The 27,576-nt window shown below is 47.2% G+C and overlaps 1 protein-coding gene across 2 annotated transcripts in view; it reads left to right on the forward strand.

Annotated features, from left to right (window-relative positions):
- Positions 1-27,576, forward strand: part of MSH3 (mutS homolog 3) — a 324,355-nt gene that overhangs the window by 151,005 nt on the left and 145,774 nt on the right. For both annotated transcript variants that reach the window (XM_088443712.1, XM_088443713.1), the window contains exon 12: positions 13,921-14,030. In XM_088443712.1, coding sequence (XP_088299838.1) covers positions 13,921-14,030 — 110 coding nt within the window. The remainder of the gene's footprint in view (positions 1-13,920; positions 14,031-27,576) is intronic.

Below are 27,576 nucleotides of genomic sequence, written 5' to 3' on the forward strand. Positions count from 1 at the left end.
CAGATCACTGTGTCGGTTATCGCTTTTAATTAAACTGAATTCAGAGCATCATGTCTAAAATTTTAGAAAAAACCTTTAAGATTACTCCTACCTTTCTCCACTCTGCCCTAGGTATATTCCTCGGACCCTCACCATTACTTTGTGTAGAAGTGCTTCTCAAAGGGAGTGACACAAAGTACCACACATGAAAATGGTGCTCTTAATCACTTTAGCTGCTGTCTCTGCTGGCTATGCAGGGCTTATAGCTAGGACGGTTCCTCTCCTCCATGGTGTTTGCTCCAGGGACATCAGATCCCTGCAGCTGGGGCTGATTGGCAACTTTTAGTTTGGGGGGAAGACACAAGTAAGTGGCTCGGCTTTTCTACAAGTGCATTGCAATGGGGGAAAGACACGTGGTGTTAATAACCTCTGTAGTTGTGGTTTGTCTAATTTAGGTGTGCTTTAAATAGCCAGTGAAATATATAAAAAAAAATGTATGCCAATTCTATAAACAGTGAAAGTGGTAGATGCATGGATTTACTCATTCAGTGACTTAAAATAGTTTAGCAAAAAACTGTAAATGTAAGCAACCGTAGGTCCTGGAATTGGGTCTGGCTCTTTAACAGGACTCTGTATACCCTTTGTCTTGCTATAGTTGCACTTTCATACACACAGCCTTGCATATTTTTGTTTGCTGCCCATAGGGGTGCATAAAAAAAAATTGCACTGTGGCGGCTACCATAAATGCAGAATATTCACACACTAAAGGAAAGTTGCTGGGGACCAGGAGTAGTGAACAACTCTGAGAAAATTTTGGTTCCACCAAGGGAAGCAGTCATCCAACTCCAACAAGCCAGCAAGCAATGTCATTCATTTCCAATCCATGGCAGGAACATTCTTATCGTAGCGTGGTAGCAGAGCAGATACTGAGGTCCAGGCAGGGGTGAAGCTAGTCCTCCCACCACCACCCCTTCATGTTACCAATAGTGGTTATCCTTGGCCAGCTTGGATATAGCTGTCAACATTGTAATGACTGAAATATATGTAGAGTGAGGGAAATTTTTAGTTCCGTTATATTAAGGTGACAGTGGGGATATATAGTTTTCAGTGTAGTATGCAGGTTCAACTGGGAGACCCTGGACTGCAGCCGGGTAACGGGGATGTCAGATAAGGCGATTCCCTGCTTGCGGGGAATCTCGTTGTCATGCAGTCCTTACCTCCGACTGTGGAGACCAGCCTGCGGGCGACTGGTGCTTCCGCTCCCCCACTACACCACCAGGGCAGTAATATCTGGGGCCTTTGGTAAGCCAGTAGACCCGGGGATTAATAGTTGTGGGGAAGTAAGCTCTTCCCTGAAAGCCCCTCCCCCAGCTCAGAGTGTGATTTCTCAGCTGAGTCTTCCCACATCTGAGCTGCTCCTCCTACACCCTCCTCCTTAATGAGACGCTCATGTGCCTTTAATCAGGGCTTATCTGAAGCTGTAGGTCTCAGGAGATCGGGTCTTGTCTCCCTGTATACCTCTCTCTGGAGCCAGATTATACAGCACTCAAATCCTACCAGCCTAGTGTTGCTTGAGTAGTTGATTCAGTGCACATCGCAAGTATATTTATATTTGTATTTATAGGCACAGGACACACACACACCGTGATAGTAACATTTTATTAAAGCATACAGTACATGCCAGTGGCGTAACTAGGGCAGGGCGAGCAGGGCACATGCCCTGGGTGCCGTACGACAGGTGGCGGAGGTGTGTGTGTGTGTTTTTTGGGCACCGTCGGCCACGGTCCGGCCTGCCCTAGTTAGGCAGTGTAGCGCGGACCGCAGTGTGTGCGGTCAGCGCTACACATTTACACAGGACCCTGCGTCAGTCCTGTGCTGTACAGCCGAGCTTCTTCCCTCCCCCTGAGCGCTTAACCAATAGCACCAGGAGGAGGGTGGGAGGTGGGCTCAGGCTGTGCTAACACACACATCGCCGCCAGCGCGGCAGCGATGTGTGTGTTAACCAGCAGCCAATGAGAGTCAGAGAGACTCTCATTGGCTGCTGCTGCTGCACACACATCACCGCCGAGCGTCGGCAATGTGTGTGTGAATCAGCAGCCAATGAGAGTCAGACAGACTCTCATTGACTGCTGCAGGGCCCACTGCAAGAACCGGGCTGGAGCTCACTCATGAGCTCCGCCTTCCGGCTCATGCAGTGGGTAATGGGTAAGTCGTCTTGACATCTCTCCCATAATTCAGAGCGCGCCAGCCCGGGAGGACTGACGTGCGGCGGTGGCGGAAGCGGTGTCCGGAGCGTGGATTCAGGTAAGTGTTTTTTTTTTTTAAACGTGTCTGCACTACTGGGGGTACAACGGGGGAGAGAGTGGCTACTACTGGCAGCACCATTACTGTGAGGGGACCTCTACTGGGGGTGGGGCGCTACTGGTGTCTACTACTGGGGGGCTACTACTGGGGGCACTTCATCGGGAGGGGGAACCTCTACTGGGGACTACTACTGGGGGGGTAAACTACTACTGAGGGCACTATATAAGGGGCTTACTGCTAGGCGCACTGCACTGGGGAGACCACTACTGGGGGCAATAATAGGAAGGACCACTACATGGGGCACTGGATAGGGGGAATCACTACTGGGGGCCCGCATTAAGGGGGACCACTACTGGGGGCACTGCATAGGGGGGGGGACTACTACTGGGGGCACTATAATAAAGGGCACTGCATAAGGGGGTATACCTACTGGTGGCACTGCATTGTGGGGACTGCCACTGGGGGCACTATATAAGGGGGAACACTACTTGGGCCACTTCATAGGGGGGACCACTACATGGGGCACTGCATTGGGGGGTACCACTACTGGGGGTACTGTATAAGGGGCACTACTATGGGCCTGCATAAGAAGGACCACTACTGGGGACATTGCATACTGGGGGTACTGTATAAGGGGCACTACTGGGGTTAAGGTGCATATGGATAGGAATGTTCTGAGTGACGATAAAGGGGGGGTGTCATGTTGACACGCCCCATTTTTAAGTGACCACGCCCATTTTCCCTGGGGCGCGCACAAGGGGGTGAGGAGGGCTCCATTTTTAAATTTGCCCTGGTCACGCCACTGGTACATGCACACTCACAATCACTCATACTCACCTACAGTACTTTAGGTGCGTTTGAGCTCCTGAACCCCATCACCTGTTGGTGCGTCTGACCTGCCTCAGCCCCTGACGCTAAGGGTGCGTCTGACCTGCCTCAGCCCCTGACGCTAAGGGTGCATCTGACCTGCCTTAGGCCCTGACGCTAAGGGTGCGTCTGACCTGCCTCAGCCCCTGACGCTTAGGGTGCATCTGAAACCAGACGCTGGAGCCCCTGCACCCCATAACTGTATGGGTGTGTCATTGCAGGGTGCGGGAGAGTTGTGGAGCAATGTAGTGCCTTCAATACAATACTGCAACATTATTGAACAGGAACTCATGTGGTCTTAATTAAAACTGAGGTTGCGTTAGAGTCCCTGAAACCTCCAACACCTGTGGGTGCGTCTGAAACTCGATTAGTGCGGATGGTATACAAAAAAAAAAAAAAAGAGGAATGAATCTAAAGTGATTATGATTACTAAATAATAATTGCTGTAGTGGTATTTGAACCCTGGACTATGGCAATGTAAAACCACCGCTCTATCACTAGGCCAAGAAGGCTTTCACATTAATCTACTGAATGCTTGTACACTCCACCCACCCGCTGCCGTTAGGGAGGGCACAGTGAGGGAAGCATACTACTGTAATTATAATAATAATAAAAAGTGTCTTCCTTTCTAAATATTATACTAGTACATGTAAACACAGTACCTGAGCAGTTACCCAAATATTAATTGATCCCGTCTCATTGAAAGTTTGTACTGTAGTTTGTGTCCGAACAGTAATTGGCGGCTGAACTACAAATACAATAAAGAAAATATATATTTTTTTAAAGTACAGGACTCACACACATAAAGTTTTAAATCATTACAGTACTGTATTACACATTCTTCTACAGCCCTGATTCCATGAAGCGAATCAGAGGATCTGTCAGCCAATCATCGGGCGGTGATACAGAAAATGCATTCAAAATCTGATGCATGTGTAGTTTAGGAAAAGCGACACATGGTGGAAAAAAAGTTGTACTACACGCTATGACTTTTTCCAGCGCCATACTGAAAGCTAATTCTAATAGCTAATTCTATTGAAGGATGGACGAATGCACTGGAAGACAGCATGTCATCAGATGCTACCAGGGAGCAGCTGCCCTACATCTCCCATATTCAGGAGTCAGCCTCTTATTTGGAAGAAGCTGCATTTGATACTGGACTCCTTGCTTCTAAAGCTTCTGCGATCTTGGTAGTCGCCCGCAGAGTCCTTTGGCTACTATCCTGACATCGGACTTGGAATCTAAGAAAGCCCTCGAATCCTAGCCCTTCTCTGAGAACCTACTGTTTGGCGCAGAGTTAAACAAGATGGTGGCTACTCTGGCAGCCTCAATCTGTTTTTTTGCCGTCAGCAGCTACTCCTAAGCCTAAAAGGTCTTCCTTTTGGGCCTTTCGTCCCCAAGGTAAGGCAAAAGGATAGTCCTTTCCAAGCAGCCTGCTGTAGACAAGACCAACAAGTCTAGATCTAAGCAGCCTTGGGTGACCAGACGGCCAGCTCCTAAGTCTGACGACAAACCCTCCGCCTGATGGGGCGGGTCTATTCCTGGGGGATCCCAGGGTGGGAGGCCGACTTCTGCGGTTCGCAGACTCATGGCATCAGACAACCACAGACGCCTGGGTCAGAGAAGTGGTGTATATGCTCTCACTTTCCGGAGACGTCCTCCCCAGCAATTTTTTTGTACAGGTCTTCCATCAGATCCCATCAAGGGCCAGGCCTTCAATGAAGCCATTCACTCTCTGCTGAGTTCAGGTGTGGTAATACCTGTTCCTTCGGATCTTCGAAGAACTGGTTTCTAATCTACTCTCTCTTTGATTCAGAAGCCGAATGGGTCTCATCGGCCTATTCTGAATCTCAAACCCCTCAACAGGTTTATCCGAGTGCCCAAGTTCTGCATGGAAACTTCACGAGCTATTGTTCTGGCAATGGAATCTGGGGATTTTACGGTTTCCCTGGACATTCAGGATGCGTATCTGCATGTGCCTATTACACCATCCCACCAACGATTTCTACGGTTTGCTGTTCTGCAGCGACATTACCAGTTTCAAGCACTGCCACTGTCAATGACTCCTCTGGTCTTTAGCACGATAATTTCAGTTATGACGGCCTACCTGAGGCATCAGGTAGTCAGAATCCTGCCATACCTAGATAACCTCTTAATTTTGGCACAATCACGGGCTGTTTTACAACGCCATCTCCAGTTGACCATTCCCTGTCTGCAGGCACACAGCTGGCTCATCAGTTGGAAAAAGTCCTCCTTCCAACACAGAGGATGGTACATCTGGGTACACTCCTAGATTCTCAGGTACAAAGGATCTTTCTGCCTGCAGACACGACATATGGGGCCTACCAGACGTAGACCTCATGGCCTCACGTCGCAACCACAAGGTCCCAAAGTATGGGTCCAGGACCAGAGACCCCTCAGCGGCTTTCGTGGATGCTCTGGCAGTGCGATGGAATTTCATTATAGCATACCTGTTTCTTCTGATTTCCCTCCTCCAAAGGGTTCTCTGGAAATTCAAGCAGGAAAGTGGCACAGTGATAATGATAACTCCAGCCTGGCCCAGGCGCCGCTGGTTCACCGATCTACGGAGTCTCTCCATAAACACTCCTTTTCCACTTCCTCTACGGCCAGACCTTTTAGCACAGGGTCCTTGTCTCCCCTCGTCTGTCTTTGGCGGCGAGCCTCTTGAGTTATCCCTCTTAAGAGCCAAAAGTTTCTCTAGCTCTGTGGTCAGGACGATGCTTTGGGCGAGGAAGCCTTCCTCAGCCTGCATCTGTCACAGAGCTTAGCACTCTTATTTTTTTTAAGGTGCTCACCCAGAGGTTTTGGGTTTTCTGGGTGCTTACTTTTTATTTCTTATCTAGGACAGAGCTGTCCTCTGTACCCGGATTGGTTACCTTCCATAAGTGGTATCCCGGGGTTTTCATTTTGATTAAAGAGTGTGTGGTTCCGTCTACACCTTCCTTAGTTTTTTTTGCCTTTGATACTTTTGCCTCTCAGGATGCTTCCTTTGGGCGCAGAGTGCACCTCTCTGCTCAGGAGCGTCCCCACCATTAGGGGAAACTGCTATAGGACGTCTCCATGGTAATCCCTGTGGACCCCATATGGATCCTGAAGAAGAAATGAAGAGTTTTGGTAAGAATTTACCCTTGTTAATTCTATTTCTCCGAAGTCCATAGGGTTCACAGGGCGCCCACCCTGACGTACCTGGCTTCATCGGGTATTTTTCTCTCTCTCGCTGATTCCCTCATATTTTGTGAGCGTGTTTCTTGAGAGTAATGTTCTTCCTTCTCCTCTCTCCTACTCCTGCCTTGGGCTTGTTTACAAAACTTCCTGCCTATGGCTAGGGGTGGAGTATATATGGAGAAGGGCCAGTGCATCCTGGGAGCTAAAGCTTTAACTGTTTGGTGCATGGCTCACTTCAACCAACTACACCCCATGGTAATCCCTGTGGACCCTATGGACTTCGAAGAGAGTGAGTTAAAAAGGGTAAGTTCTTACCATATCTCTTCATTTTTACAAGCGGTCGATAAGCAGCATATACACAAATCATTGTGCATCATCTCATGCTAATTAAAATAAGCCTAGACATGAGCATACAGTTATGCAAAATTATATAAATGTGAAATCTACGCATACAAAGAATATATATATATATTAAGAACATGCAGAAAGTGTTATTTGTTATCGTGCTTCATTCAATAGTTAATATTTGACATTAACACACTGGAAATTCATTACAATGTAGGCTTGGGTCAGAGAGATGAGTTTATGTTCATTTATAGTGTTAGCTTGGGTTGAAAGCTGTGGCACTAGCATTACAGCAGGTAAGTAACAGGAGTTTGGTAAATACAGTAGGAATACATTCAGTGATATTACAATTAATGGCAAGCATATTATTGCACGATATACTTATTTGTGAGATACCGGCCTGCTGGGGTAAGGTGAGAAGATTTGAGATTCTGATATTGAGAACTAGCTGGAATATCCGGTGCTGCCCGGTTGGAGAATGGACCTTGAAGTACTGTACATCTGCAGCCTTAATTTTGTAAATTTTTCTCGCCTATAACTCCATTACCTTAATCCAGAAAAGGACTTCATTGTTTGCTAACATGGTTTTTGCCCTGAAAAAGACCTATATATCCATTTATATACGCTTAGAGGAAATTAGTAACTGTCAGTGCAGGTGCAGTGTAACAGTTGATCCTCTGACTCACTGCTCTTCCATTGGAGCTCTGCCTGCCATCCACTGGAACATATCAGCCTGTGCCTTAAAATCAGTGCAGTTTTAGGTACTGGAAGACATCCTGAGTGAACTTGCTTAAACAAAAATTTAAAATCAGAGACTTTGCGGCCTACTTGGTGGGCACCATGTAGACCTCCATGGCCCTGACGAACTTAAAACATGGACAAAAACCTACTCCTGGTCCAACTACACCACCATGCCAATTTTGGTGGAGCTAGGTACAATACTCTGGCCGTGCAAAAAGGACAAACAGTCAGGGATGAAACTGGGTATAGCCTGAAGAGGAGAGTCACCAAATAATTAATGAAAATTACCCACAAGCCCAGGCTCCTCACCTCTATACCCTGCCCCCAGCCACAGGTCATTAGTGTGGTGCCGGCAAGAGCTGGGCACCAGTTTTTAAGGGGGCTGCTTTTGGTGGTCCCCTGCAGTTTATTTTATTTACTTATTTTATTTCTTTTTACTAGTGGGCAGTGTAAGGCATCCTTCCCTGGGGTTATGCCAGAAGGGGGAGGTGGGCGCTTACTTGTTAGCACCAACCCTGGGGTGCGCTTTCCCTCTGCGGCCAGTAAGTCCCAGGTAGTTCCTCCCTGGGCCATTTTACCCCCTTGCCTGTCTCAACGTTATTCGAGAGAAGCTGGGCCCCAATCTCCTCTCATAGCCTGCTCTCAGCATCTGCGTTAGTTAACTTCTCCTTCCTGTTTATTTAGGCTGGTTTGTTAATGCTTCATTAGCCAACATTTCTGCATTGAGTGGTCTGTGTGTATGTAAGCAATTGTACTTTTACCTGTGTCTCTGTACCTGCTGTGGTTACTGGTCACTGGGGGAACATCCCTTGCAGGAGTGAGTACAGCTTGTGTGTGTGTATATATATATATATATATATATATAAATATATATAAATATATGAAAGACAAGGACCTTATAGCGTATTATGTTTACCACAAAGTGCACGCACCATATGTATTCAGTATGCGTACCATTAAGTGCTCATCCAGTAGCTTATATAAGATCTTTGTTTCACTCCTGAATCTTTAGAATGATGCTTTTACTCCCCAAATGTGGATATATACCGGGAGGAAAAATATATTCACATAGTGTATTACCAGAGATAGTTTATTCACAAACAATAACACATCTAAAAAATGCATAATTACATCAAAGAATAACAAGAAAGGCTTATCTGAGAGAATCACTGCGTCAAACATCACAGGTCCCCACTTCCTCAACGCGTTTCGTCACTTATACCATTAGGGTTGGACTTCATCAGGAGGATAGCATTTAAAAGGAAAAATATATACCACCTTATATACCACACCTAAAAATATATATATGTATATGTTGAAGCCGTCAATATCCAGGTCGTTGATTGTGGATGAATACATACAGAGTAACAACTGGTGTCTGTTAATACACATCCCCGCTCCCGGTGACTGCAGCATAGGGAATCGGTGGGACGTATACACCCTGTCTTGAAACCACGATTGTTCCAGTTTTATTTTTTTTTATTTTTTTTCCATGTACATGTTAATTAAAAGGTTTATTCTTCTCCGTTTTCGACGAGTTCTAATATTTACCTCGTCGAGGATTTCAATACAAATATACCCTTATGTGAATGCAGGGGAGAACGCTGACGTAAGTGTTATCCTTATACATACACGGGTGGTCACTATTATACTGACTGAAAACATACCTCGATGTGCACACAAAAAAGAATAATTATGTAAGTTTGGTTGATCTATTTATTAGCAGAGATCGTGTGAAGGCATTGGTTCATATCCAGGATTGTCCTGAGAGAAATAGTGGGATTTTATCCCTTTCAGCGCTGGTTTACCCACTTCTACTTATATTTCTGTTTTTAAGAGGTAGAAGACCACCGTGGACTTACCCTAGTAGTCACTTTCAAGTTTTCAAGCGTATTGCTACCTTTTACCCTCTCCCAGCAGCAGATAGGGCAAAGTGGGAGTCTCCTCCCCCAGTGGATGCCCACATTACTTTTCTTATTACATCTTCCCTACTGCCTATCCCTAACACAGCATCTCTTAAAGACCCTACAGATAGGAAACTGAAAAAAGTCCATTTACAGTATGTTAATGCAGGTGCTCTGATTCGTCCAGCCCTTCCAATCGGCTTGGGTGTCTAAAGTTGTCGGCCACTGGGCAGACGCTTTGGCAGGAAGGGCTTACCCCTGGCATGCACAGAGTTGGCCAGTTCTCCTTGGTTGTGCATGTTCAATAGGCAGCTTATCTACTGAAAGCAGCCATAGATTCAGGATTTCAGGAACGTCCCAGCCTGCCGCATGATGGGGCGGGCCTCCTCCCCTTTGACTTCAGAGTGGGAGGCTGGTTTCTTAGTTTTTCTGCACTATGGATGCAGACCACTACAGACGCTTGGGTCAGAGACGTCATGTCTCAGGGCTACGCTTTCACTGTTCGACAGTGTCCGCCTTCCTGGTTCTTTTCCACCGGCCTTCCTACACAGCCAGAAAAGGCTGAAGCTCTCGAAGAGTCTATTCGCTCACTCATGGCCTCAGGGATCGTCATTCCTATTCTCCCGTCCCGGAGAGGGTTAGATCACGGTCAGAGTTGCTAGATTATCGATGAACGATTGAACGATTTTTAAATCGATTTGAACGATTTTATCAACTATGAACGGTTTCTGACATTAATTAAAATGAATGAAATCGTCCAAATCTTACTGCAAATACAGTCGATGTCAGATATCATTATCTGACATGCAGGAACGTGCATTGTTGGTCGATGCATGCCCAACATGTAAAAGATATGAACGATTAAACGATTTTTACAATCGTTATCGTTCATATCTTTAAGAAAATTTGACCGTGTGTATGCAGCATTAGGCTTTTACATCAATCTGTTTCTGGTTCAGAAGCAGACTGCTTTTTTCAACCTATCCTCAATTTAAAACACCTGAACAAATGCCTCCGGATTCACCATCATCCTGGCCTTGGAACCTGAGGTTTTTATGGCATAGTTGGATATCCAGGATGCCTATTCGCATATCACTATACAGCCCAATTACCAACACTTTCTCAGGTTTGCAATACAAACCAGCCATTTTCAGTTTCAGGCTTTACCCCTTGGTCCGTCCACAGCCCCTCGAGTTTTCACTAAGGTCATGGCGGTAATGGCAGCACATCTTCGCCACAAGGGCGTCAGATTTTTACTGTACCTGGGCAACTTGCTTCTTTTGACTCAGTCTCTGACAGTTCTCACAGATCACATCCATCTGATAGTGGCGTTTCTATAGTCCCATGGATGGATAATCAATTGGAGGAAATCCACACTATCACCGTCCCAGGAGATGCTCCACCTGGAAGCCTTGTTGGATTCCAGAGCTCAGAGAGTTTTCCTCTCTCCGGACAAGATTGTGACCTTACAAGCCAAAACCCGCACCTTTCTAGGACAGCGTGGGGGCCATACACTCGTGCATTCAGATTCTGGGGTCTTTGGTCTCAACGTACGACATGGTGGAGTATGGTCAGTTCCACTCCCGGCCTCTCCAAAGGGTCATTCTAAAGCGATGGATCAAAAGGCACAGACTCTTATTCTACTTCTGAAAATATGTCTCTCCCTACTGTGGTGACTCCAGCGCTCGCATTTGGATCCAGGACTGGGTCCTTCTTACCACCGATGCAAGCCTTCGGGGTGGGGGGTGGTAACCTGTCACCTAACCTTTCAGGGCTGTTGGACGCGTCAGGAGCCAGCTTTCCATCAACATGCTGGAACTACATGCCGCATACAGAGCTCTGTGTCAGGCACAGCACCTCCTTCATGGAAGTCCGGTGAAGGTACAGTCGGACAATTCTACCGCAGTGGCCTACATAAACCACCAGGGCGGTACCCGCAGTCAGGGAGCCATGCATTAAGTCAGCCGAATTCTTTGTTGGGTGGAACACCATGTTCCAGCACTGTCAGCAGTCTTCATCCTGTGAGTTCAGAATTGGGAAGCAGACTTCCTAAGTCATTAGGATGTTCATACAACTCCTAGGCCCGTGGAGCAAGCCTGACAACGACATGATGGCATCTAGTTTCAGTCATCAGCTACCAAGATACTGCTCCTGACTGAAGACCGGCAATAGAAGATCCCGACAGGATAAGTGTTTCTACTGATCCTAACCCTCCCCCCCCCCCTAACCCTAGCCCTCCTTTAGGGGTGCCTAACCCTGACCTCCCCCCTTAAGTGCCTAAACCTAACACCCCCGTCCCCTAGCCTGACCCTAACCATCCCGGGGGGGTGCCTAACCCTATGTCCCCCCCCCAGGATCCCGTAACCTAACCCTGCCCCCCCCACCCTCGCGGATGTGCGGGCGTCAGGATCCTGACGTAGCGATAATGATAGGCATCGGGAAGCCAGCGGTCTGCATTTTGACCGTCGGCTTCCTCACTACATACCCCTTGGACCTTCCCTCTGTGAGTCACGTCTTCCCCCCCCAATCTCAATGATTTCTTGGGTTCTCTGCAAGTTTGCGTCTGGTACGCAGATCTACTGGGCCTCTCCATCGACTTACCACTGTCTTTTCTTCTCAGGACAGATCTTCTGTCTCAGAGTCCATGTTTCCATCCAGATCTGATTCGACTCTCTTTGATGGGGTGGCTCTTGAGACTTCCGTCCTATGAGCAAGAGGATTCTCCTGGAGGGTCATTCAGACCATGCTGCAGGCTAGGAAGCCGCCTTTGTCACATATCTATCACCGGGTTTGGCGTACCTATTTTTCTTGGTGTACGACTAGGGGTCTGAACCCCAGGTCTTTCCGCCTTTCCCATATCCTTTCCTTTCTGCAGACAGGTCTTGATTTGAGCCTCCGGCTCTGTCTTTGAAGTTCCAGGTTTCGGCCTTGTCTGTTCTCTTCCAAAGGCAGATAGTTCTGCTCCTGACCGTAGGAACCTCTTTCAGGGAATTCTCCATGTTCAGCCCCCGTTTGTGGCTCCGTGGGATATGTCTTTGGTTCTCCGAGCTCTCTAGTCGGCTCCCTTTTGTACCGTTACAGACAGTGGATTTGCGCTGGCTTATGTGGAAAACTATTTTTTTGATAGCCATTGCCCTATCTTGTCGCTCCCCTTATTTTCCATTGCACAGGACTGTGCTGCGGAATCGCCTGGCTACCTTCCCAAGGTGGTGTCCCACTTCCACATAAATCAAGAGATTGTGGTACCTGCATTCCAGATTGCAGATCCTTCTCAGCCAGAGGCTTCCTTGGATGTGGTCAGGGCTCTCCGGCTTTACATCAAGAGGACCAGGGAGATTCTCAAGTCAAATTCTCTGTTAGTCTTAGACTACGTGCATAAGAGGGGCTGGCTGGCTACTAAACAGATCTTGGCCCGCTGGCTCCGCTTCACAGTTCGCCAAGGAGTAAGCTTGGCGAATTGTGAAGCGGAGCTACTGGGCTAACCTTCCTACCCCTGCCATGGTGACGGCCCATTCCACCCAATCAATGGGGACTTCTTGGGCATCACGCTGTGGGGCTTCTGCAGAGCAGCTCTGTAAAGCTGTCACTTGGTGGTCTGATCATACATCCGGTTTTATGCCTTCGATACCTCGGATGCAGCCTTCGGGGGTTCTGTGCTCATTGCAGCTCAGGACCGTCCCCGTCCATAAGGGGACAGCTTTGGGATGTCCCAGTATCATCCCTGTTCCCCCTTGGTGGAGGAAGAAGAAAAGGAGACTTATGTTGCTTACCTGTTAATTCTCTTCTACCATAGGGGGCACAGGGCACCCACCCTGAAGCACCTGGCTGCCGGGGTGTGTTTCCTTGGTGACCTGTCCGGCTGTACTTTCCATTGTTTGTATGGTTCTGTGTGTATGCCGGACTTCCTTCTCCTTCTCCTCTTTCTCGCTCCTGCCGTGGGCTTGCAAACTAAACTGATGGCATGTAGCTGGTGATGGGAGAGGAGCCTGGACTTGTGGGTAAATTTCATTAACTATCTGGTGCCCAGACTCTCCTCTCCAGGCTATACCTAGTGTCATCCCTGTGCCCCCAATGGAGTCGAAAAAAGAGACTTAACAGTTAAGCAACATAAGTCTCCCTTTCTCGCTTAATAAATATATATATATATATATAACACTTTAAAGTGATAATTAAACAATTAAATTTTGCAGGACATTTGAGGCAATGCACTGTAAATTCCAAGAACAAAGACCATCCTATGATGACAAAATACACAGTAGTAATATAATATATAGTCTCCTATAGTTTATATAACCAGTAATTGGACAGTCTATTTAGCAGTTAGTGACTTGGAAATCGGTACTGTCTGTCACAAGATTACAGTGCTATGTTATGAGCAATTTTTGGAAGAAAAAGCAAGATCTCTATCCATAAATCAATCAATCCAATCTCTATCTGTCTAATTTTGTTTTGTATCATATCGGTCTCTCTCTCTCTTCCTGATTATACTTGGGCCACTAGTGTACAGCCAGTGTCTTCAATTGAATATATTCTGTCTTTGTTCTTACTGCTGCATTTTAATTCTTATATATATATATTTTCTCCTACAACTAAGACTGACCTGAAGACAAGGGGCAGCTTGATCTGGGTACTGGACCACACTAAAACCTCATTTGGAAGAAGAAAACTCAGACAGTGGGTGGCTCAGCCAATAATAAATGCAAGGTGATCTTATGTTTTATTCTTCTGTTTGGTTGGAATATAAATCCTCAATTTATTGGGAAAAATCAATTTTTTTAAATAGACACTCAATATAAAGTAAAAGAATAAACAGTAAATCTGTAAATTACTTCTTTCATTAAATTCACACAATCCCCCATTAATTTTGACGTTTACCTTATTAAATATACTGCAAGCCTTTTTCCCTGCCAAAGACTGAGCCATTTAATCCCCAATTAACACTTTCTTCTTCGGATTCCATAGGGTCCACAGGAATTACCTTGGGATATATAGTTGGACGGCGTCCATTGCGCCAAACAGCAAAGCTTTGGAGCTCCCAGCATGCACTGGTCCTCCTCCCTATATCCCCCGCCCCCAGCCACAGGCATTCAGTTGTTTTGTTTGGTGCGTGGCAAGACGCACCTGTTATGCAGTGGGACTGCTAGGCAGTCCTACGCTTTTTTTATTTTTCTTACCTTAAGTTATGAAACTTCATGAGTTTAGTGGTACCAGCACCAGGATTGGCGCTCTGCTGCGACTCCATCTACCTCCGCCGATGGCCGATACACCAGATTGCTGTGTGCCCTGAGTGTTTTCGGCCAGTCTCAGCATTGCTTAGCTGGCGGCCAGAAGACGCTGAGGTCCGGGACTGCGGGTGGGGAAACGGAGATGTCGGGTAAGGATTCCCTTCGGGGAATCATGCACGAGCAGTCCCCAGCCTCTGGTCTTGAGATGCATCAGAGGCCGCTGCATGTGAAAGACGCTCTGAAAAAAGATTCCTCACTACGGCGGTCGGGGCCTCATCGGGGATGGGTTGCAAAAACGCACTAGTGCGCATTGGTCTGCGTCTTGCCACTTTGTAGTGCAGCGTACCGGCCATTAAAGATGCAGCTTAGGGGAGATTGGCTCTCCCCCGGCGCTCCTCCCCCCAGACGCTAACCTCCAGCTAGGATTCCAGCGTCTGGTATAAAGGACCTCCTCGTGCATGAGTAGCGCGCAGTTTAGCGTTTGCTCAGTGGCTGCAGCGGAGTTTTCAGAGGTTTGGGTCTGTCTCTATGTATAGCTCTCTCTTGGGTTGGGTATATAGCATACTCTATATCCTACCTTCCTCCTTAAGGGGTTGGTTTAGTTGATTGAGTACACATTGCGGACGCAGTTGCGCGTCTTTATGCATTGAATGTGACTGTATGCCAGTTGCTGTATGTACACTGTCTATTTTTCACAAACTGTCAGGTATTTCTATTCCTGTGTTTCCCCTTTCCTTTTGAAGGTAGGGTGCGTCACTGATAGTAAAAAGTCACATTACTTTGTATTGCATTGTTCTTTCAATTATGTCGGTTGATAAAGAACTAAGTTCTTCAGTACTGGTGTTTTGTAAGTCCTGTGCTACAGGCATATCAGAACAGGAAGTGAATCTGGAAGGGTTCTGTAAAAATTGCAGTAAACAGGTGCCTGGTGGGTCTGTTACGACTGCGAATCCTGTGTCAGCTACGGAACCTTCTTGGGTGGCTGTCACTTCAGAGGTACTGTCTTTCTTAATAAACAAGGTCACAGAGGGGCGGACTCCAGCTATGGAGTTACCTCAGGTTATGGGGTTCCCACAGCGGGCTCTCCCTATGGGGATACTCCCTATGAATGTTGGTTGACCTGGAGTGGACGGCCCCAATCAAGGGGTTTGGTTCTCTCCTCAGGGGTCTAGGAAAAGAGGGCATAAGAGTTGTCATATGTCTCCTCCAGAGTCAGACCCGGTTGATTCATTAAAAGAGGAGTCTCTGGTTTCTGAGTCAGGTTCGTTGAACGATAATTACCAATCCCTGGTGGATGTTCCTTCCTTAGTGAGGGCAGTGAGGTCTGTCCTCAATATACAGGAGGAGGAGGTCCTACCAGCCTCTAAAGAAGTGGTCTTTAGATGTCAGACTGTGGCGAAAAGATTATTTTCAGCACTCAGGGCAATTAACAAATCTTTTTTCTGAGGCATGGGAGACCCCTTGCAAGTCGTTTTCGTCTACTAAAAAGATTGCAGCTAGGTACCCATTTGTGCCGGGTGCCTGTAGCAAATGGGAGGTTTCCCCCACAATAGATGCTCATATTACTAGAGTGGTTAGGAGCCCTACATTGCCTATCCCAACAGCGTCTTCCCTCAAGGACGGTGTGGATAGGAGGCTGGGCAGTTATCGTAAGACAATATTTTCCTTATCAGGGGCAATTACCAGACCAGCCACGGCAATGGAAGATTGGACTAATTCTTTGGCTGAGACGATTGTGGACCCAACAAGAGAACAACAAGAGAAATGGCTATAGCGCTAATAAATCGTTTACCACAGATATAATAAAATACGAGTGTATCTCAATTTAATAACTGCAGCTGCAAAGTCACTATAAGGGTTGGCGTTGCCCCAACAAATTCAAAAAAATAAAAAGGCAAAAAATGGACTCTGCGCTTATTGCCTGATAATAATCTGAAATGTCAGAATCAATTTAACACAACTCGATCTTATATGTATAAATGTATAGTTTTATTCATAAAACACTTGTGGTATCTGTTACATAAAAATACCATAATAGTATTAATTAACATCTCACAAAAATGAAAAACCTTATTAGCACATATAAAACTTCAATACCATGAAAAGCACCACACATATAAATTATGCTATATGACCACTTTTAAGGTTTGTATAATCTGAAATCAGCCGTACGGAGATTCCTCCTAGTGTTAAATCCTGTGTTAGAACGGCTTTTGTGTGTCTAAACAGAAACTAGGCAGTCAAGTATAGGCAATTATTCCTTTTCCAAAATAGATTGTAATGTATCTCCGTGAATAAACGGAAATGCCGGACTTGGGTTTTAAGTCCACACTATGACCACTAAACAATGTCAAGTATTAAGGGTACACAAATGTGTCGATATCTCCTTGATTGGAGGCAGGACCGGACTGACCATTGGGCACTTCTGGCAAATGCCAGAAGGGCCGATGGCTGCGTGGGCCGGTCTGTCTGTCTGTCTGCATGGATATAGTACTATTGAAATTGTCTCTCCCAAAATGGCCGCCGCCTCATAGGAGACATCGTAGCACATTGACATTTGAGAGGTCTTCATTTGCCATGTTCTGCTGCCAGACGCTAGAGGACCAGCTGTACCTCTAGTAACAGGGAGCAGCTAGTTCGGCAAAATCCCGGGCAAGACCTGCATGCTGCCTCCCCTGCCTTTCAGGTAAGTGTTTTTTTTTTTTTTTCATTATGTGTGTGTCTACTGGGGGGTGGCACTAGTGTGGGGGGATTACTACTACTACAAGTGGGGGAACAACTACTAGGGACACTGCATCGGGGGTGGTACTACTGTGGGGGGATTACTATTACAAGGGAGAGGACAACTACTGTGGGGGATTACTACTAGGGGGACTACTACTACAAGGGGGGGTGCTACTAGTTAGGGGCACTTTATCGGGGGACCACTACTGGGGGTACTGCATGTGGGGGGACTACTAATAGGGGCACTACAAGGGGAGGGGACTACTACTAGGGGCACTGCATAGGGGGGAGACTACCACTGGGATCACTGCACCACTACTGGGAGCTCTGTATAAAGGGCAATACTGGGGGCACTACATCGGGGGATCACAACTGGGGGGCTCTATATAAAAGGCAATACTGGGGGTACTGCATAGGGGGGGACTACCACTGGGGGGACTGCTTCGTGGGACCACTACTGGGGGCTCTATATAAAGAGCAATACTGGGGATACTGCTTAGGGGGAGACTACAACTGGGGCCACTATTTAAAGGGCACTGCATAAGGGGTACCACTATTGGGGGCACTGCATGGGGGACTACCACTGGGGGCACTGCATAGGTGGCACTACTACTGGGGACACTATATAAGGGGCTTACTACTGGGGGCCCAAGGGGCACTGCACAGGGGGGACCACTACTGGGGCACTGTATAAGGGGCACTGCATAGGGGGGATCACTACTGGGGGCACTACTGGAGGCCTGCATAAGGGGGACCTCTCCTGGGGCACAAGGGGCACTGCATAGGGGGGACCACTACTGGGAGCACTGAATAGGGAGGACCACTACAGGGGGTACTGTATAAGGGGTACTGCATAGGGGGGACCACTACTGGGGGCACTGCATAGGGAGGGACTACTACTGGGGCCACTATATAAGGGGCACTACTGGGAGACTGCATAAGGGGGACCACTCCTGGGGCACTGCATTGCACAGGGGAGGGGACAACATTATAAGGGGGATCACTACTGGGGGCCTGCATAAGGGTGACCACTACTGGGGGCATTGCATACTGGGAGTACTGTATAACGGGAACTACTGGGGGGACTGCATTAAGGTACATATGGAAAGGACTGTTCCCAGAGTGACGAGAAAGGGGTATGTGTAATGATTATGGCTTTTTCCATGAGACCATGGCCCCTTAATTTGTTTGGGCATGCGCAATAATATGCCTGGTGGCACCAAAAAATATATTTGCTTATCAAAAAATTTGGGCTAGGGCCGCCCCTCTCTATATGGCTGGGATTCTACAAGCTGCTGGTGACTGGGCAGGATAGAGGAGGAGGCTTGTGTACTGTACCATATGCTTATTTATGTATCCACAAGATGTTCTATTGGATTGCTGCAACAGCCCTCTCTGAGTGTTGTTTACTGTGTGCCTTGGACACATTACAGCTAGTGTGAACTATATATACAAATATTGTTTCCCATATTTTTCTCACTTTTCACCAAATTTTTTTGTTTGTTAAAAACTGAGCTTTTCATACTTACCGTCACCCCCTTTCGTGCCTAGACTAACCCTCCACCCTTCGTACCTAAACCTAACCCTCTCCCTATTTCTGTACTCATTCTGCTCTCCAGCTCCATTATGCCCCCTGTTCCCCTCTCCCCATTTCTGTACATGTTCTGCTCTCCTGTGTACTCTCCCCTCCCACCTGTGCCCCCTGTTCCCCTTTCCCCATATCTGTACATGTTCTGCTCTCCTGTGTACTCTGCCCTCCCACCTGTGCCCCCTGTTCCCTTCTCCCCATATCTGTACATGTTCTGCTCTCCCCTGTACTCTGCCCTCCCACCTCTGTGCCCCCTATTCCCCTCTCCCTATATCTCTACATGTTCTGCTCTCCCGTGTACTCTGCCCTCCCACCTCTGTGACCCCTGTTCCCCTCTCCACGTGTCTGCACCCCTTCTGTTCTCCTGTGTATTCTGCCCTCCCACCTCTGTGACCCCCTGTTCCCCTTTCCCTGTGTCTGTACCCCTTCTGCTCTCCCGTATACTCTGCCTCCCACCTCTGTGACCCCTGTTCCCCTCTCCCCGTGTCTGTACCCCTTCTGCTCTCCCATGTATTCTGCCCTCCCACCTCTGTGACAGCTGTTCCCCTCTCCCCATGTCTGTAGCCCTTCTGCTTTCCCGTGTATTCTGCCCTCCCACCTCGGTGACCCCTGTTCCCCTCACCCCATGTCTGTAGCCCTTCTGCTTTCCCGTGTATTCTGCCCTCCCACCTGTGCTCCCTGTTCCCCTCTCCCCATATCTGTACATGTTCTGCTCTCCTGTGTACTCTGCCCTCCCACCTGTGCCCCCTGTTCCCCTCTCCCCATATCTGTACATGTTCTGCTCTCCTGTGTACTCTGTCCTCCCACCTGTGCCCCTGTTCCCCTCTCCCCATATCTGTACATGTTCTGCTCTCCTGTGTACTCTGTCCTCCCACCTGTGCCCCCTATTCCCCTCGCCCTGTATCTCTACATGTTCTGCTCTCCCGTGTACTCTGCCCTCCCACCTCCGTGACCCCTGTTCCCCTCTCCCCGTGTCTGTACCCCTTCTGCTCTCCCGTGTATTCTGCCCTCCCACCTCTGTGACCCCTGTTCCCCTCTCCCCGTGTCTGTACCCCTTCTGCTCTCCCGTGTATTCTGCCCTCCCACCTCTGTGACCCCTGTTCCCCTCTCCCCATGTCTGTAGCCCTTCTGCTCTCCCATGTATTCTGGCCTACCACCTCTGTGACCCCTGTTCCCCTCTCCCCGTGTCTGTACCCCTTCTGCTCTCCCGTATACTCTGCCTCCCACTTCTGTGACCCCTGTTCCCCTCTCCCCATGTCTGTACCCCTTCTGCTCTCACGTGTATTCTGCCCTCCCACCTCTGTGACCCCTGTTCCCCTCTCCCCGTGTCTGTACCCCTTCTGCTCTCCCGTGTATTCTGCCCTCCCACCTCTGTGACCCTGTTCCCCTCTCCCCATGTCTGTAGCCCTTCTGCTTTACCGTGTATTCTGCCCTCCCACCTCTGTGACCCCTGCTCCCCTCTCCCCATGTCTGTACCCCTTCTGCTCTTCTGTGTACTAAGTGCCCCTTAATCTCCTCATGTCTGTTCCGCTTCTGCTGTTCTGTGCTTTTTTATGTGCTACACGCATTGAGGCATTAATTGTCATAGGACCCAGACACTATGGAGTAGGACCCCATTTTTTTTTAAGTGAGGGGTCCCTGGGACCCACACTTTTTTTCATTTAGCGTGATCACTGGGTGTAAGGAGCATTACTGTGTGTAACTTGAATGAGGGGCACTACTCTGCAGTGTAATGTGACAAAGGGGCACTATGGTATGGAATAATTTGAATTGGGGGTACTATTGTGTGCTCACGCCCCTTAGCGAACACACAACTGTTTTTTTCAACGCGCGCCTACGGTGCGCATACTACCATATTCTTTTGTGTCGGGGGAAACCAAAGCTCTTTATGTCTACAGGGCATCAAAATGTGTAGGAACAGCTCTGCTTTGGTGGCACAGACATGTCCTCCTCTGCTCCGCTCCCCTGCCCTAAAAAATTCCTACAGTGAACATCATCTAATCCTCTACAACTGCTAGGCTAGGCCTTGGTCAATTGGGAAAATGCCTTTCCTTTACTTTGTGCGTGACATATACCAATGTAGCGCCAGCTTTACCTAACAGAACGAACCAAATGTTTAAATATGGCACATGTTTAAATCCCCTGCAGGATGTGCTCTTTTGTGTGTATTTTAATACAGAGAATGATGTACACTTTTATGTTCTAATATTAATTATATGTGTAAGCGCATAGACTAAGATGTGGGAGGAGTCAGGATTAGTAAGGGGAGGAGTCTATGCCAGGAGCCAGGTGCTGACGCGAGGTGGGCATGTGTGCTTTAAAATGCCAGGGCCTATTTTTAGTCCCAGTCCGGCCCTGATTGGAGGAATAATTATCCGGCTTAAAATGTAGGAGGCGTGATTTCATTTCCTGGGTGACCACAAATGCAATAGTTCTGTACACTGCTCGGGGCCCCAGCAGCACAGCTGACGTATAGTAATCTCTCTCTCAGAGAGTGTAACTGAACAGCCAGACGGCTGACTTACATCAAAGACACGTCGCTTATCCTGGGTATGATTAATGCCGCAGTGCTCCCTCATCAGCAGGCATGGATGTACATGGTCCTACGGAGAATTATATGCAAAAGTGCCGATATTCCGTAGCCAAATGGGTCATTAAGTGCTCAAGTGGTGATGCTTAGCTGGATAGTTGAAATCAAAAACTGGGGATCCACTGACGTGTTTCGCCCCTCTTTTCACTGTGGGGGCTTTTTCAAAGAGCCAACGAGAACATAAGTTTTTGCTGGGTCAGATACAGGACACTTCTGTATACTTGGGTGAAGCAGGCATTGATACAGGTATAATGGCATCGAGAGTGTCTGCTAACTCAGTGGCAGCCCGAAGGACCATATGGTTGAAATCCTGGAGAGCGGATCCAGGGTCTAAAAAGGCGCTAGAATCCTTCACAGGTCCAGGATTAGATGAGATTATGACCTCACTGGCTACACCAAGGTCAGCAGAATTACTGACTACCTCTACGTCCAGAAGACAGTGGCCGTTTTGGTCACAAAGAGGCAAAGAAACAGTCCTCAGCTAAGAAACAGCAGTCTCAGAGAAAGGGACCGCCCAGAAAGTCCTGGGCAAGCAAGCGTTCAACGTCTAAACCAGACGGTAAGCCTGCTGGCTGACGGGGCGGGCCTCCCCCTTGAGGATGTCAGGTTTGGAGGCTGACTGCTATAGTTCTCCCGGGCCGGGCATCGGATGACCACGGATGCCTGGGTACGGGAGTTGGTTTGTGCTTACAGATTTACCAGGGGACCCAGTCAGAATTCGGGCCTACCAGGATTCGGTGGAGGCCCTTCTGAAGGCAGGGGTTGTCGTCCCAGTCCCTGTGACGGAACAGGGAATGAGTTACTATTCAACCTTATTTTTGATCCAAAAGCCCAATGGGTCGTACAGACCTATTCTAAATCTGAATCCTTCAACAGGTGTGTCAGGACACAAAAAATTTTGCATGGAGACTTTAAGGTCAATCATGCTGGCAATGGAACCAGGGGACTTCATGGTTTCACTGGATATTCAGGATGCATACCTGCATGTCCCAATCACAAAACCCCACCAGAGATTTCTCAGGTTTGCAGTAAATCAACAGAATTTGCAGTTCCAGGCTCTATCTTTTTGGCTGGCCACACCTCCAAGGGTGTTTACGAAAATAATGGCGGTCATGACGGCCTGCCTCAGGCATCAGGGAATCAGAATCCTGTCATACCTGGACGACCTTCTGATACTGGCTCAGTCGCAGGAGACATCACCGTGCCATCTACGAATGACGGTAGCTTGCCTACAGGAGCACGGGTGGGTGATCAACTGGAATAAATCTTCTCTATCACCACCCCAATGGATAGTGCACCTGGGGGGGATACTTGACTCTCTGCAACAAAGGGTCTTTCTGCCGGAGGAAAAATTGTGATGCTACAGGCACGAGTACACGGTCTACTGAGCAACTAGGCAGTATCTGTCTACTTGGCCATGCAGTTGCTGGGCTCCATAGTAGCCACGTTCGACATGGTGGCTTATGCGCAATTCCACTCCAGAGTCCTACAACGGTGGATCTTGGCGTAGTGGGATGGTCAGCATCATCAGATAAAATGACAGATGATTCTGTTCTTGCCAGAGGTTCGTATCTCCTTAGCCTGGTGGCTGGAGGTGACTCATTTAAACAGGGGTTGTCTGTTGTGGATCCTGGAATGGGTACTCCTCACCACAGACGCAAGTCTCAGAGGATGGGGAGCAGTCATAGGTCGGCACACTTTCCAGGGAAGGTGGACAGACCTAGAAAACCATCTGCCAATAAATGTATTAGAGCTCCGGGCATTGCACAGAGCACTTCTTCAGGTGCAGGACCTTCTTCGGGGCAGACATGTCCAGATTCAGTCCAACAATGCGACGACAGTCCTATATAAACCACCAGGGATGCACGTCCAGCGGCTATGAGAGAGGTGGCAGGGATTCTGCTGTGGGCAGAAAGCCATCTTCCAGCGATAACAGCGGTGTTCATACCAGGAGTGCTCAACTGGGAAGCATACTTCCTAAGTCGCCAGGATATACACGCTGGAGAATAAGCTCTTCATCCAGAGGTGTTTCAAACCCTGTTGGACAAATGGTGTCTACCAGAGGTAGATTTGTTGGCGTCACGTCACAATTACATTGTCCCCAGGTACAGGTCCAGGACAAGAGACCCCTCAGCAGCCTTTGTGGATGCTCTATCATTAAAATGGAACTTCAAACTGGCATACCTGTTTCCTCCGATCTCCCTCCTCGCAAGGGTGGTCAGGAAGTTCAAGCAGGAAGGCGGCAGGGTAGTGCTAATAGCTCCTGCCTGGCACAGGAGGCATTGGTTTGAGGACCTGAAGTGTCTATCAGTAGACAGTCCGTTTCCACTGCCTCTATGACAAGACCTGCTAATGCAGGGTCCATATCGTTACCAGGATTTACCCCGATTGGCTTTGACGGCTTGGCTCTTGAGTCTTCTGTGTTAAAAGCCAGGGTTTTTTTTTCAGCTGTGATACAGACAATGCTTAGGGCAAGATATCTGGCCTCTGCGCGAATATATCAAAGGGTTTGGGGTAATTTCTGTGGTGTCATAACAGGAAATACGACCCTAAAGTATTTAAGGTGGCTAGAGTGCTGGGGTTTCTCCAGGCCAGATTAGACTTGGGTCTCCGCCTGGCCACCTTGAGAGTTCAAATGTCAACTCTGATGGTGTGGTTTCAGTGCAAAATTGCTTCTCTGCCGGATGTCAGAACATTCATGCAGGGGGTACTGTGATTGCAACCTCCATTTCTCCCACCGGTAGTACCGTGGGATTTGTCTCTGGTTCTCAGGGCGCTTCAGACACATCCCATTGAACCCTTGGATAAAGTGGATTTGAGATGGCTGATGGCGAAAACACTTTCTCCTAGCCATCTCGTCAGCTCGTAGGGTGTCTGATCTGGCAGCTTTGTCATGAAGCTCCCCGTACTTGGTATTTCATCCGAATAGAGCTGTCCTCTGTACCAAGGTGGGCTATCTCCCAAAGGTAGTTTCCCTTTTCCATATTAATGAGGAGATTGTGGTGCCGGCCATCCAGACTTCAGGCCTGTCTACAGGCGAAGCTTTACATGATGTGGTCCGAGCTCTCAGGATCTATGTGGACCAAACTAAGACCATCAAGAGAACAGACGGAATACAATTAGACGCCTGTCATTTAACCCTCACCGGTATAAAGCAGTCCGGAAGCCAGCTGTCGGGCTTACGTCCGCCTGCTTCCCGATTGCTTACCAAACAGACTCATTGTTTGTGTTGTTTGGATTTCACAAAAGAGGCTGGCCGGCCAACAAGCAGTAGTTGTCTCGCTGGCTTCGTATGACCATCTCACAGGTCTATACGCAGACGGGTTTGCCTGTACCTAACATGGTGACAACCCATTCTACTCGGTCTGTAGGACCGTCATGGGCGGTAAGACGGAGAGGGTGCCTCTGCTGAGCAACAGTGCAAGGCGGCCATCTGGTCTTCTGTGAGTACATTTATAAAGTTCTACACTTTTGATACGTACGCCTCCCAGGATGCTTCATTTGGGCGGCGGATTCTCCTGTCTTCTCAGGAGCATCCCCACCTCTAAGGACTGCTTTAGGACGTCCCAAGGTAATTCCTGTGGACCCTATGGAACCCGAAGAAGAAATACAGAATTATGGTATGAACATACCTGTTGATGATTCTTTTTCTTCAAGGTCCATAGGGTCCACAGGGCACCCACCCTGACGCACTTGGCCTCAGAGGGACCCTATTCTTAAAACTATATATCATAAGATTCCCTCTTCGTATGTAGAGTGTTTCTGGTGAAATGTTTCTTCCTTCTCCATTCTCTGTCTCCTTGCTGTGAGGCTTGGTCACAAACTGAATGCCTGTGGCTGGGGGCGGGGGATATAGGGAGGAGGAGCAATGCATGCTGGGAGCTTGAAAAAGCTTTGCTGTTTGGTGCAATGGACGCCGTCTAACTATTTATCCCAAGGTAATTCCTGTGGTCCCTATGGACCCTGAAGAAAAATAATTAGAAACAGGTATGTTCATACCATAATTCTGTATTTTATAGAGTTTTCTCACTTTGATTTCGGTTCAATGGTTTACATTATACAGGTACTGTAAAATTGCGAGTGAAATGTAAGGTAGTATTTTAATTGAATTCCTGTTTTTTATTTCAGGTAGCTGACTTTTTTGCCTCCTTTTAATATAATCACAGATCGAATAGTTATGATATTAGAATTCAGTTGCATAAAGTATTTTCCATTTTTGGTCCATTTAGATTATAGATACTACTTTAGTATTTGTATACTAGCCCTGTTTGATATGTTGGTATGCAGTGAGCAAGTGTACTTCATCTATTGACACATCTTAAAATGCAAGTTGGTCTTGCACCTTGGCAGAATAGTTTTCCTGTTTGTATAGAATGCAGTTTGGAGAGAGGAGGTGAAAATAGGTCAGTTTGTTTCTATGGCATTTTTAATTTGAGGATTATTGAGTTGAAATTGAACAGGCGGTTTTACTTCAGATTAATAGAACTCCTGGAACCATATGTGAGGATGATTACAGGGGAGATTAACTTTCAAATGATGAGTGTTCATGTTTTATTATCTGTTGCACTTCAATTTTTAATCTGTTTGTGTATTTCTTTTCATAGCATTCATAGATAATTGCAATGTTTTTGCACCAATAAAAAATATGACACACAATAACTTAAAATAAATGTGTGTGTCAATACATTCACACTCTTAGCAGTCTTTTAAGTCTTGTTTCAGGGCACATATAAAGACATAGACATTACCTAAATAATTTTGTTAAAAATTACTTTTTTGAAATCAATATTATTGTTTAGCTATTGATAAACCCCACAAAATATTAAGTGGTATTAAGAAAAGTTAAAAACTATGCATTGCTCATGGGCAGTACATAATGAAATACTAGTACTTTTAAATGCCTGTGCATTTCCACTCTATCTACAGCTGTAATCTCTATGCATATGGATGAGCGAAGCAAAGTGCAGCAAGGTTCAACTTTAGCCGCAACTTGTTGTCCCACCTGTAACGATCAGCCGGTTCCAGATACTTCAATCTGATACTGCTGTCAGTGATTATGGTTATGTCAGCACTCGCGATGAATAACACAAATCACTGCCACCGTCAAGGGTTAATTGTTGGTAGGCTTTAGCTTATACTGTACCTTTACACAATTATTAACTTTCAACGATAATATTGCACACATTTTTACACTTTTACACCTTTGGAAACCAACAGACGTATAGGTACCTGGAAAGAACTCAGAATTATGCTAAGAATAATGATACAAAGTCACTCCAATGCGTCAGATAAAAAAATGATTACATAAAGGACACACAGATTACTATGAAAAATAATTTCAAGAAATTAATAGCGATAATAACAGAACAACTCACTTGCGAGAAATATGAAAAGTACTGGCAGAGATTCCTCTATATGCTGTGGAGGGGTTTGTCTAGTTCACACCTTCTGGTTAACTCTCCTAGTGCCAAATGTTAATGATTTCTGTGACTTTCACAATTTCTTCAATATTGCACAGGCCAGTTTTTCACATACTTGCAGAGGGTCTATTTGAAGTGTCCTATAGCGGCTATCCAAAAGATGGGATGCAGTTTCATCGACATCTTTGTGAATATCCTGTCATGCTCTGACTTTACACACTTGGCCATAACATTCATTAAAAGGTTCTCTCTCCTGACTCCCTGCTCATTACCCACTCTTTTTGGGAGGGCTTCAAGCAGAACACAACCTCTGTCTGGACATAGATGGTTATCTGCCCCGTTCCTGGTCTGGGTTGGCTTCAAAGGGCTCAGCAGTCGTAAATCTCATTCTACCCATCAGTCCCTCTGCAGCACAGACCTAGGTCATTTATAGGAAATAGGACCTCATTCAGAGTCGGTCGTTGCGGCCGCTCGGTCGTAAGGGAAAAGGGGCTGGATATGCAAATGAAGCGCTTGCAAGTTGCGTTGTTAAGATGGGATCGTTGGCTGGACGAGCGAGGGGAGGATGCAGCCGTAAGACTAAAAACACACCCCCTTCTTGTTCGCAATACATGTCATCTCCGGGCATATAAGGATTAATCGAGACCATCGGAGCTGGTCGTAGAGCTTAAGGTTGATCATACCCTCTCTTAAGCACTACGAT

Source organism: Taudactylus pleione, unplaced genomic scaffold, assembly GCF_031769625.1.
Source record: "Taudactylus pleione unplaced genomic scaffold, aTauple2 ptg000333l, whole genome shotgun sequence".
Lineage (NCBI taxonomy): Eukaryota > Metazoa > Chordata > Amphibia > Anura > Myobatrachidae > Taudactylus > Taudactylus pleione.